Source organism: Pinus tabuliformis, chromosome 7 (assembly GCF_031772625.1).
Source record: "Pinus tabuliformis cultivar Carrire ecotype Pingquan chromosome 7, CPIR1, whole genome shotgun sequence".
NCBI classification, from domain to species: Eukaryota; Viridiplantae; Streptophyta; class Pinopsida; order Pinales; family Pinaceae; genus Pinus; species Pinus tabuliformis.
Window position 1 is genome coordinate 1,392,446,953 of NC_142293.1, and position 16,541 is coordinate 1,392,463,493.

The following is a 16,541-nucleotide window of genomic DNA, read 5'->3' on the forward strand; positions in this document are numbered from 1 at the left end:
AAGTATTTAACTACCCTCCACAGCACACTCTCCCATCATACATCCATTCAGATTTACCCAATCCTCGAAAAACACATAAACGCCTTCGGTGTTCCCTTCCCCAATTTGGGATTTGGGAGTATTTAATTAAAAGATGACATGCCTTTTTCGGCTGTAAGGTTTTTGACAAGCTTTTTAGTTTTGTTTGCACATTTGTAACAGGTGTGGCTTTTGTTGTGCGCTTAAAACATGCTTCATCAAACAAAAATACCATAAATTCAACGTATTAATCTTTAATTAAAAAGATGGGATTAAAAGATGGCATGCTTTTTTGGCTGTAAGTTTTAAATTGGAGATTTGACAAGCTTTTCACTTCCGATTTTTTAAGTGATCTGGCACATTTGGAATAGGTGTGGCTCGCTGTGCGCTTAAAACTTACAGTGATCTACCGCTATTAAGCTCAACCTCTGGGCTCTTAATGCCTTTAAGGATTCGGACAGGAACCACCCTGAAATCCTGCTCGCTCCAATTGGAGTTGTCTAGCTAAGGGCAGTACCCTTAGCATTCTGTATATCTCTGTAAATAAACCAATGCTGCTCCTCTAAAAGGGATTTTCCAGAGGCAGGTGCCAGACATCTCTATAGAGCGGCATCTGGAGAGGACTGGAGAAGTATGTCGACCTATGCTTACACCGACGACCTCATTCAATTCCATCCGCAATTCCGCATTACGTCTGTGAATGCCCACAGACTGCTCATCACCACCGTCATGTTCCTCGAAGACCTGTAAGCGAATTCTCTAATTCAATACTTTAGTTACCATCCGCGTTCTCTATTTCCTGTTTTTCAGCAGTTATATAAATTCCATTATTTTCATGAGTCTCAAGATTTTAATATCGGTTTTGATTTCGTGAACAGAAATTATAGGAACAGGTTGCTCATCACCACCGTCATGTTCCTCGAACACCTGTAAGCGAATTCTCGAATTCAATACTTTAATTACCATCTACGTTCTCTATTTCCTGTTTTTCAGCAGTTTTATAAATCCCATTATTTTCTTCAGTCTCAAAATTTTAATATCGGTTTTCATTTTGTGAACAGAAATTATAGGAATTCGTATTACGCGGGTAGGAGCGTGAGCAGCGAAAAAATAAATAGAATGGAGATGGAATTCTTATTTCTGATGGGTTTTGGAATGGCGCATGGCAAGTCCACCAATCTTCCAGAATTCATATTCTTTCTATCAGGTATTTAAATGTTTCTTTTCCGAGCATGTTTGGATAACCAGAAGATCTAGAAGTGATCAAGGTTTGTCAGGTGTTTAGTTGTGTTCTTATTTAATTATTAGGCTTGCATTTTTCCGTCCATGTGTCAATCAACATCTATAAGGCCCACTGGTACTTGATTATTTTTCTTTTTTTTCCAGATAGAGTAACTAAGGGAATTAGGGTCTATGGTTCACCTGCACATTTCTTACATGTTCACCCCAAGTCTTTAAAAGAGTTGGTTTATTGGTTTCACTAGGTTTCCAAGTGCTAAAATCTCATGCTCAACAAAATTATGCTGTATAATTTTGGCTGTCACCCAATTCGTAACAATATGATGAGCATTACACAATTGAAGGGAAGTGCTGTCACAATTACCTCTTATGATGTCCATCTATTACACAATTGAAGGGAAGTGCTGTCACCTTCTACAGGAACTTGAGAATCTTCCTCACTTCTTTTTTCCCATAACCAGACCAGAGATGCCTATCATTTTTTATGAGGAAAGCGTTAGGGCACAAATCTCAGCCCTTTTAGGGATGTACTCAGACATACCAATCAGGTGCAGCAATTTTCTGGTGGTGCAAGCAATAGGTCCTATGTTGTCCATCGCTTCTAGACTCTTCCAGGTGGATCATTTCAATCTTGTTTTGTAGCCTACTGAGGGCTGGAAATGACAATGAGAGATTCATACTTCTTTAGCTATCAGATTGGTAAGGTCTTGAACTTCTTCTCGACATCCTTCGACATCGTCCTGACAGGTTGTCATTCTTCTGAGAGACTCTTGAAGAGCTCTTGTCCCAGAGCTTAGATTGGACGTCATAGAACTAATAGATAGTGTAGCTCTAGTAGAGCGTAGAGACACATATAGGTTTCCTCTGTCCTTTGTTCCTGTCTCCATGCTTCTTTTGAGTAGCAAGTCATCAATTCAGAGTTTCTTTTCCTTGACCTTGTGTGGTAGGACTCATGAGTGGTGGACTCCTTGCATTGGAGCGCGCCATATGATCTTGCCTAGGATTACGTGGAAGGGGCACTACTCCATTGCCTTTGTTGAGATGCATGCTAACCTAACTCTGTTCTTATAGATTTCATTTGAGCCTGCCATCTTTGTGATACCTTAGATTTCAATCTTTCATATTTCATGTTTCGTTTTCTTATCCGTTAATGTGAAGTGAGAAACATTATGGATTCTCATTTTTCTTTCGTCCTGTTGCATCATTTTCCAGTGAACCTTAATATTCTTCTTGCTTTGTTTATGAGTAACCTAGCTGGAAACCAACGAAGGAACCAAAATTGATCCCTCCTTGGTAGTTTTGGACCTTGGTTTTGATATGGCTTGGAATCTGGTAGTCACCAAATGTCTCCAGAATAATCATCTGAGTTGCTCATTCATAATTAATGGCAATTTTGATCTAACTGGCACTGGATCTAGTCACTAGAAATGATTCTGACAGGTTAGATTGGTCTGGAAATGATTCCAATATGACTATCAAACAGGAAGCACTTCCAGCACCTGGAAATTCTGCTATAGAAAATAGAGAAACTTGCTCTAATAAAAATGTTATAACTTATCTGAAGTTTGAACACAGAGGCATCTGCTTTAAATCACCTAAGCTTTTTTATATTGAAATGGAAGATATCTCTGAATGGTTTGGGGGATGTATGTATGTTGGATGTCCCTTAACCTGACACAGAGGCATCTGCTTTATATCACCTAAATTTTTTTATACTGAAATGGAAGATATCTCTGAATGGTTTGGGGGATGTATGTATGTTGGATGTCCCTTAACCTGACACACGTGGCACCGGTTTTGACACTTATATTCAAGATTAAAGAAGTTACATCTTATACTTGCTTCTGAGAACAAAAACTGAATAGACCATAACTGTCCCTAATACTGTCCAAAAAAAGTTTAAAACCAACATTCTGTATAGCATGATTCTATTTTATACATATCAAAAACGCCTATTATAATGCTGAAATAAAGCTATTTGAAAGATCAAATGAAAAAAGTGCTATTATCATGAGATAAGCAGAACACCTCCAGAACATGCTATAAAGAGAAAGGAGAAGACTGGTGCTATTGTCAATTTGATCCACAGTGAAAATCAAGGTTATGTAGGAGAAGCCCAAGTTTCTTGGGGCTGGTCCCCATTTGTCCTGTCGACTGCCATTTTTAAGAAAATTTCAGCAACATGAACTCACAGGTTTGAAAGCTTGTCTGCCCAGTGCCAGATCATTATGTTCCCTATATATGCGAGTGAATGATATCTGATTGGAATTTCCTTTGAGAAGATTGACCTGTTCCATCACTGGGTGGAGGCAGATATTATGCATTTCTGTTTTCCCATTTATCCAATCAATTGATAAATTTGAAACTTTAAAGACTTGGAGCAGTTCAACACTTGCTCTATAGCAGTTCTTAACAAGGCTGCCAAGGCTTTCAGTTCTGTCCAATTATTTGAGCCCTGCCCAAGAACCAATGTGAATGAGAAGTAAAGAGAGTGAGAAAGAAATAAAGCACCCCTTGCACCACACCCCAAGGGTTTCCTTTACATTTACCATCAAAGAAACTCTAGGGTGTCTTTATGTGTATTTCTAAAGTCCCATTCTGTCTCACAGGCTTTGGGCTTGGAACCAATTTAATCTCATCATAAACAATACCTAATTTTATAGAAAGGGGTGAAAGAGTGTTCTTCAACAATAGTGGCATTCCTTTCTTCATGCTGCAATACAAGGAAGGGCCTTATGATCTGCAACTAAAGTGTTTTCCACCTGGAATTTAAGTACACTAGTGAGGTATTCTCCTTCTCACTTTCCGTTGTCTCCTGTTAGAGTTATAAACTCTTTCTGTACCTCCTTAGTAAATGGGCAGTTTGTAACAATATGCTGTGCAGATTTTCCGTTATTCCTCCAAAGAATGTAGAAGCTGGGACCTTGCCATGATCTCCTCTGGAGCACATCCTAAAAGAGAATCTTGTTTGCTAAATCAAGCTAGAAGAAAATCCTAGATTTTGAAGGAGCTTTGAGCTTCCAAACAGGCTTCCACTGCCAGGTAGCCACTTGTGGATCAACTTCTGAGCATCCAAACAGGCTTCCACCACCAGGTAGCCATTTCTGGATCATCCAAAAAACTAGTTGAGTATCCTGATTCCTAACTTGGCAGTTTAATCTCCACCTGCAGGATCTTTTGACCAAAAAGTTTTCATCCATGTCCAGCTAATGACGTTTCTTTGCAAATTTTTGATGAAAAGGTATCACTCTTCTAGTATTGGACCATCTAAACCAAGAAATCTCTGATAATCTATGTCGACCCTCACAAGTTACAACCTACATTTCAACCAAACCCTAATCTGATACTTCTTCCATTGCCAAATTTCTGGCAAAGCCAATTTTCAACAAGGTGGGCCAATGCGAGGACTTTCCAAGTAATAGATACATTAGCAGTAGGTTTGATTGTTACCGTTATACAATCTTCTATCAACAGGGGGACAATATAGTTGGCGAGAATAACATGCTTCCAGAGACCATCATTTTAATAATCGTCCAAATTTTCTTTGTTGTGAGGGCCCTGCCAAATTAATGTGTATTCTGCAGTCTCCATCCTCCAAACATCTTTGGTTTAGCCAGTCTATCCCATTGTAACACAGGTATTGAGTTCTTTCCTTTATTCTTTTTCCATAAAAAATTGAAACGTTTCTCTTTGATTTTTTCCAAAATTCCCACAGCAATATATGACAAAGAAAACCAATATACCAGGTTTGCCTCAAGTACACATTTAATAAGGTCAATGTGCCAACTAAGGAAATCCACCGAGAACAAATCCAATAAGCGTTTGGTTTGAGAACAAAGCCAAGGTACTTCATACTTGAACCCCAATTTATTACTTGAAATGGGAGTAGGTGCAAAAGATCCCTTTCTCAATATGGAGATAGAGAGCCAACTGAGACTGTAATTTTTTTTATTAAATATCTGACAGACCCATATCCTTCGGATGTCTGATGAAAGATCCATTGGATATCCAATGAACCTTTTGACAAACATTCATCAGATATCTGATGAACCTTTCAACAAACATTCATTGGATATCTGACAAACATTCTGAGAAACATTTGCTGGATATCCGACGAACATTCTGATGAAAATTCATCGGATATCTGATGAAAATAACAACTGTCGACGATGATCTCCAACGATGCAATGTCGGATATCAAACGATAACAATGGTCAGAATTTTGACGATTGTTTAAATGTCAATAGTACAAAAGTACCTGAAATGATGGATGTGAGACCTCCTTTTGTTGTTATAGTGTGGAAACTTCACCGAAAGAATGACAAATGACTGTAAAAAATTGGCTCAATTTTTATTAGTGCCAATTCTTGATCTAAAGTGACTTCTCCAAAGAGAAGAACAAATGCTCAAGACAAAATTCGCTTCATAGATCACATTTTTCCCATTAGAACAAGAGGCCAAAAATCTCAAGAGGTCAAAATATCCAAGACTAAGTGATGATGCTAAACAAGATGATCTTCTCTATTTATATGAGGAGGAACAATGCCTAATTAGCCTAAAAGTCCCTAAATCTCAAGTAAAATTACAATAATAAATTGGGTTACAAGCCAACCCATTAGCCAAAATATAAAATCAAGTGAAATGCCCACATGTGTGAGCCGAATGCTGATGTCCTCCATGCGTAGGGCTATATGAGGTATGCATTGAGGCTTTAGAGTGCAATGAGTGGTGTAGAAGCTCTCTAAAATCATGGTGTGAAGGTTTACCTTCACATTTATGTCAAAATCTCTCTGTCGGCCCCAAATTTCACCTTGTGGGTTAGAATGTGGTCTCTTGAGTTTCCAACAGGGTAATGTGCCCACATCTGCTCCAACGTTGAGGGCTTTCTAGGTGCTCAGAAGGTGAGACCATCGTCATATAGGCTATGGATCAATTTCTATATCTCTAAGAGTCCCGTGGCCGACCATGGGCATGCTGGGTTTTAGTGTATTTCATATTGAAGAATCATCAGATACCCTGCAAAGTGGCAGAACATCTTGGTGCAAGAGGTGTCCATGGGTGCAAAAATCATGTTGGTATGGCTTAGAGACCCAAGGCTCTCAACGCCTCACCTGTGGGTGTCAATATGTTCCTCCAATGCCTTGGGTACTTGTGATTAAGGTGCCCAAGACTTGGGCTACTATACCAGTTGACAATCAGAACATAAAGTCTGGTGAAAGCAACCAGTCATTAGGTACAATAATCATTTTTTGCATCCAAGTGAACCAAGATTGAAAGAAAAGGGCTATTTAACACTTCAAATAAGGCTTTCCTTCGAAAATTAAGGCTTTGAACTCGTAATGGTGTTACCTCCCTAGGCAGGAGTGGCTAATGGATAACCCTATTAGGCGTTTTCAGCCTCTAAGGGGAAGTAACATTTCCCTGGTCCAACCTTTAATCGATAGGTGTTAGTGAATAATAATGATGGAACAGAGGGGAGAAGACTTCATGGTTAATTGCCATGGTCATGTGTTAGTGAATAATAATGATGGAATAGAGGGGAGAAGACTTCATGGTTAAGTGCGATGGTCAAAGGGACTAGCATGATGGGGATCCTCATCCTTGGTGTATAGGTGTGAGGAGGGAGCAATCATGGATGCATGAGTTAACCCCTCTTATGCGCCCTTTACTATTTCTTGATTTTTCTTTGTATTATTGCTTGTATCTCAAAGGGTTAGAGCTTCCTTTGTATGATGTATAATAGTTATTACCTCCTTAATGATGAGGCATCTTGTTGCCCATCAAGGGTTTCTTTACGGCGTGAAGGAGCAACATGTGCTCAGGAATTAGGTGATGGCCATAATGAGTAAGGTAGAGCTCATGCTAGGCTTTTTCCCATGTGCTAATGTGTATGTCCCAACCATATTTTTGCATTTTGATATTCTTTTGTTTTACATTGTGGCCATTATTTGCTCTTTCCTTTTCTTTTAGCTGCATCAACCTCTTAGGGCAATGTTTTGGGCCCTACCTAGGTATGAGGATGTATGGGTGCCAATCCTAGAGAACCAATGGTTAATTGTGTTGTCGCTCAGATTGTACAAGCACTGCGACAATGACTCAGGTCAGGGACTGTCACTCTGATCCCTGACCTCTCTGTTCTAGTTGTCTCCCAACAACAGGCTATGGGGGTAGTCCTTATGGAAATGTGAAGATGGAAGACAAGTTGGCAACCAACAAGTCCGGGAGACATGAATGAATGGCCTAGCTACTTGGTTAATTTTAGCAAGACTTAACAATTAGATTAGATTTGAATGTGAGACCAGTGCCTTATCAAGTCAACTTCTTGCTTTATATTAATTAGAGGTCAAGTAATCGGATGAACGACTGATGCTTAAATGCTCAACTAACCTGAATGAAGTGCATATCTTATCAACTAGGTGAAATGCAAAATCTTGGTTAATTTTAAGTTAGATGCCTATTCTAGGTGTAACCTTCCTCTTAACTGTTTCGGAACTAGTCTCTAGAGTAGGTTGTGATACAAAGGTCAACAGGAAGCAAACGAAAGCTTGATTAACGATACCTTCTGTTAGGCTCTATTCACTCGATGCCTCCGGCACTGCAGAGATTGTGGTTCTAACCACTGCAAGGTCGCTGTGTTAACCACTAAAGAGGTGCTGAGTCCCTCAAGTTAAATTGAGAAAGGGTTATCCTATTATCTCTATCAACCAAGCTTATGCTTGGAGGTAAATTATTAATGCAGCTAGACTCAGGATGCAATGCAAGATGGATTGAGTGATTCTTGAGTTTAAGATTGTTTAAGTTTAAGTACTTAGTTATGATTCAATCTTTAAATTATGACAATAAGTACTTATTAATGAAAACTAAGAGACGATCTTTAACCACAAGAGAATGTGCTAAGTTATCAATTGCCAACGATAAACAAGATATGCCAATGATATAATTTGCTCAAGATACCCCCACAGATATTCACCCAAATAAATTATAATTAACCAATTATGACATTTAGCCAACACAAGGTGCCAATACTTAAGATGATCAATGAGATTAAAAACCTTTCAAGATATTTAGACAAGGTAAATGCCAATATACCAAGGATTTAAAATTACCACAAACCAATGATGGCAAAAGAGAAAAAGAGCTATTATCCAATGATTCCTTTTGAGATTAGCAAAGTTCTTTAGACGATTAGATGCTCAATACAACTCGAGAGAGAGCTATTTCAATGATGCACCAAAGAAACTTGAACCATTCAACACGATGTGATCTAAGATTAGAGTGAAACTATTAGATGTGATCTTATGAGGAATTTATTAGAGTCACGACCACAAATGTGTTAGTGCACTTAAAACAACTAGAAGCCAACTTGCTATAAAACCATGAAACAAGAACAATTATGATTTATAGAGCATGAGCAAGGAAAGTTTTTATGTTACTTATGTCCCAATCACATTCAAATGAGCAATTATTAAACCCTTTAGGACAATAGTATGTAAATTCTAATTCAAAGCTCTTTCAAATGCAAAATGAAAAGCATATACTTAGCCAGAGATGAAAAATAAGGACCCAAATGAAATTATGATATCTTAGCCCTCTTAAGATGCACTTTTCATCGTTATATCAGATCTGATTACACTTTTTATGTAGAGATAACAGTCATTAAACAACTAGATCTATGCCAAGAGATTAATGCCTAAATTGCTTAAATGACTCAACAATGTGCTAGGGATCTTAGATATGAATTTTATGCTACTTAAATGTGTTTTTTTACCACTGCTATGAGTTATTTAAATTGCTGAGGTAAAACAATGAAATGAGCGAGGGTTTAGAGGTCAAACCAAAGGCCTTACGCCTTGAAGATCACTTGCCAAATTTTTCCAGCACTTGAAAACACAAATTTTCAACTTCTCTGCAATATTCACCGATGATTAGCTTCAGAAAATCAAAATTTACCCACAGAGGCAAGGGGAGGGAAATGAGACAAAGGGATGAGGGCAAATGAGGGGGCAGCAAGCCTCCTAGAGGCTGCGGCTAAGGTCAAAGGCCTACTACACAAGGGAAGGAGCCCAAAGGGGCTCACAACATGCCCAAGAGGGCTGCCCCTTGGTTTGAAAAGGGGGTTGAGAGGCCCTAAGGGTGTGTGGCCTAGGGTTGGGGCCTCAAAGAGGCTTGTGAAAAAAGGTTTAGGGGAGGCCTAGATGCCTAAAACCCACGACAAGAGGAGACAAAGGGATAACGAGGAGGAAGTAGGGAAGAGAAGGGCTAGACAGAAGCAGGGTAGGCCGAGAAGAGGGGAGACAGAGGGCTGGAAGGAAGGCCGAGTGGCCTAGAGGCCATAGCTAGGCCTACCAAGGCGTAAAAACACCATGACAAGGGATCAAAAGGCAGGCTGAGGCCTTTAGATCCCTGCTGCTAACCCTAGGAGGCTAAAAAAGGCTGATACTGAGGCCTGGAAGGGTGGAAAGCTAGGGAAAAGGAGGACGTCGGGCCTAGGAGCCTTGAAAAAAATTGAAACCCTCGCCAAAATTCGAATCTTGCTTTAGATTTTCAATTTCATTGCGAAATCTTCAATAGCTGGCCCTGCAAAAATTCTAGAGACGATCTTACCCTCAAGGGCCTAGATCTAGCTCTAATCCAACAAATTTCCTTGGATCTCACTTGCACAAATAAATTTACAAGTGCCTAAAACCCCAATATATACAAAAATTCAAAACATCCCAAAACCCCAAACCCCAACTGCAAACAAGGGTTAGAAAAATAAAATTTATTTACAAAAAAATTACTATACAAAATATAGTTACAAAATATACAAGTGTACAATGTTTAAAAAGACTTTTGAAGAATAGAAATTTTATAGACCTTGGTAATGGCTAGATGTATTTCGAAAGATAAATGTTAAACATAAAATATTCAGAATTCAAACATGGTTAGCTTGTGCCCACAGCTTGTGAAATTGGAGCCCAATGGCCGGGGAACCTGCAAACTCTATATATTTTCTCAAGAAGAAACCATTAGAACATACAATGAATCAGATCACCTAAGATAAGCCCAAAACTTACCAATAGATTGTTCCTATCATCTACAATGAAATAACGATTTAATTATTATTTAAAGTGCAATATAGGAATGCAAATACCTAGCACATACCACAAATCAGCGAGACAAAGACACCATGAACTGCACCCCAAGGTCTTTTATTATGATGATCAAAACGTTCCCAGCGAGACAATGGCTTTACACCAGCATTTACAAAGTTACATTAGACCAGAGCTCAAGATCCAGATGAAAAATAGAAGCAACATGCCTTATATTTATAGAGAAATTCTTCCAAGTGGAAAATAACGGCTAGTTGGTTTGATCCCCGTCAAAATAATCTCGACCGTTGATAAAACTCTGATGATTTTTTAATCTCCATTGTCAAAAATATTTATTCTTGAGGAATTTTCGAATTTCTCATTAAAACCATTTTTTATTCGCTTAAGATAATTATTTTGAGCTAATTTCTTAAAAAATTGACTTCGACTTAACCACCAAGGTCCAAGGGTCCAATTTTTCTTGAAATTTCCAATATTGCTTTGGTGGGGGACCTCCAAAAATTAATTTCTTTTAGACCAAAAATCTTTCCACTTGGAGAATTTTATTTCTCTAACATTTTAATTTTTGACTCTAATTAATTAATTTTATGGCTTAGGATTTTATTATATTTTTTCCAGAAAAATTAATTAATTGACTCATGAGGGGATTAATTATTTTTCCACCCTCTAATATTTTAGCCATGGTGTCTAAGTATGAGGGACCATGCGCTAAAATATTTTTTACATAAGATTTTACGAAATCAACCCTCAAAGGGGGGATACCCGTTTGTTATAGACCCTCAAAATACTTACTGAATTCTGCGACACTATGATCTAGTAGACCCAATTCTGCGACACTATGATCTAGTAGACCAAGTGATCTATAATAAAATAATTTAGCCAAATAGCTTATATTATTTCCAAATCACTTTACAAAAGACTCGACTAAAACACTAGGACTCACCTAAAGACTTAAACGATAAATTCCACCCTAGCTTTGGGGTGAGGCTGGAGGGAAAAACTCTGCTAATCATCCGTGTTTAGAAACACAGACGAATCAGTGAGACGAAAAACTTTCTAGGATGAAATTCGTCGCCAACTAGGTTGTTACATAGATACACGGTCTTACTAGCATTATTTTCATTACAAACTTGCAGAATGGGTTTACAATGACACAGAACAGATTGTTGGCTAATGATTCTGACTTTGAAAAAATTCCTTAAAGTCCCCAGATCTTGCTGCCTTGAAATGTTGAAAAAATGGGTGCAACAAGTTGAACCTGAAGAATGGAAGTGGAAGAAGTACTTGTAACGTAAGATGGAAAATGGTAAGTATGGAATAGGGATTGATTGGACTGCACTATCTCAATCAAGGCTTCCCAAGTAGTGCCCCTTCTATACCCATTAGACCATTAGGGGAGGTTCCATTGGACTAGGATCAAATAATAACACCCCATTTAAGGTGAGGGAACGAGGTCATGGTCAAAACCATTCTTCCTTCCAAGTCATCCCATAATCCATCTTAAAAGTCCAAATACAAACAAGAATAAGCACCCGATTGCAAAATGAATAAATCACCTTTTGATTGGAGGCTCACGTTCGTTCATGTGCTCTTACCAGATGGGTGACTTATGACTAATGCATGTGGTGTAGGTACAAATGGCACATCATCATCGACTATTGGTGGTGTCAGAAGTTGCTGGCTGGCCGACTGGAAGAGATGATGGGAGCAAATTTTTCTTCTATAGGGTTACCCATTTTGATGGGTAACATCTGCCTCCAATTGGGACATGAGCTCACTGTAGAGCGCATGATCCATGTACTTGAACGGGGAGTTCATGTGAACTCCAACAATCCCTGGGATTGCAGATCTGTAACTTGCTTGTTGCAATCAAACTTGTTTGGGAGCATGTGCTCTTGGTGTAGGGTATTGCCCATCTTTTATATGAGAGTATAAGTCCTTACAGAAAATAAAATCCAATCTAAATGCGAGCTAATCTATATGATACATGATATGAATGATATTTAGCATGCTCACACAATATGAAATGCACCTACACTACCATGCTTGGTATCTGAAAGTCAATCTCCAATAAATAAGGTGAGGCGGCTCCCTTTCACCAGTGAAGAAAAAAGTTCACCATCAAGTTTGGCAATGTAAAAGTGTCCAACACCTACTTTCCCATGGATCTTGACAGGAATAAGGTCCTTATTGATCAAAACAAGATCCCCAACTTGGAAATATCTCTTTGGTTTTTGAACTCATTGCTTCTTAAGAATGGTTGGCCTTGGATTTGGCTTTTTGATATGGCAAAATTCTTGAGAAGTGGGAGGCTTAATAGGTTTTGAAGGTTTACTTAAAGGGTTTTCACTAATAGTTCCATGGCTACGATGGGTGGGAGATGGAAGGGGGTCCACATCTTATATATGACTTGAGAGTTGGGGCTCCCTATAGAGGACAAATGGGGTACCGTCAGGCTCAAGAATGGTGGCATGTGATAGATCCATTTGCAATTGTCCACCAATCGAGGCCCTTCGCTTCCTTGATAGTATCATCCCCCAAGCATCAGGTACATCAACGACAACAATATCCATTAGCACCAACATATCTTTGTTAGCTGCCAGAGAGACCTTTAAATCTTTGATAAGACAATCGATGGCAATTGATCTAGAATCAAAACCACACACATTCTCATATGGCCTAGTGATTCCCAACTCTAGTTGGTGCATGACCTTCAATGGCATGACATTGGCGGATGCCCTTGAATCAAGCATGCAATTGTGAAGTATAAGCTTATCAATCACTATGGGCAAGTATAAGCTTATCAATCACTATGGGCAATAAAAATGGCTAATGACTCTCATTCCTCTTGTTAAGGTTTACATTTTGTAATAAGACGGGTGGGCCATTAGGCTCATCATCAAGACCTAAAGCCTTTTTGATTTGGTTCCTATGGGGAGGAAGCTTAGCCATCTCTTTAATGGAAACCTGCACATTAAACGTAGCCAAAACACTACCCATGTCAACATCTAATTCAATTTCATCATTTTTGGGTTTCGACTTGGGTTTGCTTTGAGGCTGCACTCAGGGATTATCTTTCCCTTAGATGGATTAGAGCTTGCTTGGGCTTGGTCATTATTCTTTGTAGAGTATTGCAGACCCCTAAATCTCCCACTATTCTCCACAACTAGGACATGATCCATTTGGTTGGCATTGATTTGGGCTTGGCTAGGCTCTGAGTGAAAGTAGGAATCCCCAAGAAAGATGTTGAAAGGATGAGTTTCACCTACTATATTCATATGCTCAGGGTTTTCCTCCTCTTCATCTTGCTCATAAGGAATATCCTCTTGAGGCTCCTTAGAAGATTGATCCCAAAGTGACCCTCCTTGCCCTACCAGGTTGGTTTGAGCAAGAGTTTTCAGAACATTCTGTTGCACGTTACGATCTCCTTCGATGGTCTTCCTAGGGAAGGATTTGTTCTTAAATTGGTTCTTAGATGGAAAATTAGACCTATACCCTCACTTTCTTTCTAATGCAGTCATTCTATTCATAAGAGCCTTTTGACCTTGTGTGATTTCAGTGGTAAACTTTTCTATCTTTTGGGCAAAAGCTTGAATGATAGGGTCAATTTGAGAGATTGGTTTTGCCTTAGGTTCAATTCTAACTGTGTGGTAATTGAACATGTTAATTGGTGCAACATTCACATTTTGTTCAACTTCGACCACTATCTTCTTGGCGTTGGCTAGGGTATTGGGGTTTTTGTCCTTGAGGACATAAGTTAAATGTCCTCGACAAGCCTTGATATACCTATCAAGGATGATAGTTTCAGAGGGTTTAAACCTATTATGAATTTCCTAAGAAGGCTATCAAACCTTTGAGTGAACTCTTTGACATTCTCTTTGTTAATTTTTGCTATAGATAGGAATCTATCAAGGGCCATGCTTCCATCTACCTCTGTTGCCAATCTTTTTTTGAATGTATCATGGATTGTATCCCAATCAGTGATACTTCCTTGGGGTAGGCTAAAATTTGAGTCCCTAGCATCACTATCAAGTGAGAGGGCAAAGAGCATCATGATAATATCGTCATGCTCAATATGCCTAGAACCCACTGCGCAATAGAAATTGTGAACATGTCTCTTAGTGGTGGTGACATTGGTGCCATTGAACATGGGTATCCACTCATGATATTTATCAGACAAAGGATGAGGGGCATCAGGGTGGTTACTGAAGTCTAAAGGCCTAAAGGTAATGAAATTCCAAGGTCTACCCATGGATATAGTAGGATTGGGATTAGTGCCAAAGAGTTGTCTAGCTATAGGGGTAGTTGGTTTGACAAGGGAAGTGCCAATGTTAACTACTCTTTTAGTAGTGTTCCTTGTCCTTAGAGCTATGATTCTTTGAGGAGGACCTTTCGGGGATTTAGAATGGGTTGGTTTAGGAGCTGCCAGAAGAGGATCTATCTTCTCGTTAGATATTTTCCCTCTTCGAATGAAAGAAGCTAAATGCTTCAAGCTATGGGAATGTAGACTTGCTTCCTCCCTGGCAACAATGCCAAAAATGTTGCCGCAAAATCTAGCAGGCCTTGTAGAGGGGAATTGTGCAAGGCAAACTGTAATAACCCTAGTCATCTTGCAAGTAGGTAGAAGTTGTGTTGATGGTCCCAGTCATGGTACATTCAGTTGATCACCTTGCATTTGGTAGAATCATTGTAATTATTTGGTTGTCAGTGTATACATATGGAAGAGTTAATATATGTGCCTATCCATATATGTATGTATGAACATGCTTAAATGCTTAGTTATTAATTGGAAACAAGGTAAATACATATAAGTCATGTACATGGTTTTTGTAAACCCTATATGGCTATATCAAGAAAATGTATGTATTTGGTTACTTTATACTTCACAAGTGACTAATGTGAATGTAGTTGGTTATTTTAGATTATATATAGCTAAGGTGAACTTAAGGAAAATAACTACACTTGGCCTTTGAAGACTCCATTTGCACTCAAGTTTTTTTTTGGTGGTTTTTGTTTTTAATGCGAGACAAGTTGGGGATAACTAGGGAGGGAACCCTAACTAATCAAAAAAGGGGATTCAAATGGAGAAAAAAGGAGAGAGGGGAGTGAGGAGAGGAGTAGAAAAAAAACGGTGGAGGAAGAGAAGGTATAGGAGGAGAACTGGCAGTAGGAGCGCAGGAGGAAAAAGATGCATTAGCAGGGTTAGGCGTATTGTAACACCAAGCAAAAAAGGGTGAGCCAACTTCTCTGTGAGGGCCTAGTGCAGAAGGTTGGAGGCATACTCAAAATTTGAAGCCATCTCATTGCGGGAGAAAGGACGAGTTTCTTCCCTAGATTTTGATGGTTGAATCTCCCAGAACTACGACCGAGTTTTTAAAGAAGAAAAAGTGACGAGTTCAAGGTGTTTAGTAGCACAAGTTTACTGATTCCAAGCTTAAGGTATTTCTGGTGGTGGGTCGATCTATATAGCCAAAATAAAGGCCGAAATTTTGTGTTGAAGTGTCTTCTTATGTTTGGTGTTTAGCTGTATATGCTAGCGGCCTAGTTTGCTTGTAGAAAGGCAATTTGAATCTCTAATCAAGGCTAATCTTCATATTCCATTGTCGGTCGAAGTATTTTCACCTCCCTGGGTTGCATAATGGTTGATGGACAGCATATACTCTTTGCTAAAACCTCACCTCTCTCAATTTAGAGCTGCGTTTTTGCTGCTGGACGTTACAAAGGCTTGTAACAAGGCATTTCTCTTATGAGTCTTTGGGAATACAGTGGAGTTGCTATCTAATACCAGGTGCCATCTTTCCTCTCTGTTCTTTTATATTCAAGTTTTATATGAGTAGGAACTATGATATGGGTGACATCTCCAAATACCAGTATGTATGATTTTTCTGGGTCTGAAATATAATGCATTTACGTTTCACATGAATATATGGAAGAAGCATTGAGCATAAAATTTGAAACCTTGAGAGCTTAGTTCGATGGTTAGGGTTCATAGTGTTCATTATGAAGTCAAACTTGTGAAGAAAAGGGGGGTACCTACAACATTCTACAGTCAAACTATTCAACATAACCTGCCACTGAGAAAATTAACAATAAAACTCTAGAAAATTCCCAAGACCGTGGAATCTCCAGGAAGGGATTTTATAGTTAGGACATGTTCAACTCAACAAGCTTTGCAATGCTTGCTTGCAATGG

At 38.9% G+C, this 16,541-nt stretch overlaps 1 protein-coding gene across 1 annotated transcript in view; it reads left to right on the top strand.

The window, feature by feature from the left end:
• Positions 1-414: 414 nt before the first annotated feature.
• The window catches only part of LOC149252853 (cyclin-U2-2-like), a 42,097-nt gene continuing 25,970 nt past the window's right edge, over positions 415-16,541 (top strand). Inside the window, exons 1-3 of the mRNA XM_089456731.1 lie at positions 415-764; positions 897-947; positions 1,080-1,225. Of these exons, the coding sequence (XP_089312857.1) occupies positions 652-764; positions 897-947; positions 1,080-1,225 (310 nt within the window). The 5' untranslated portion in view covers positions 415-651. The remainder of the gene's footprint in view (positions 765-896; positions 948-1,079; positions 1,226-16,541) is intronic.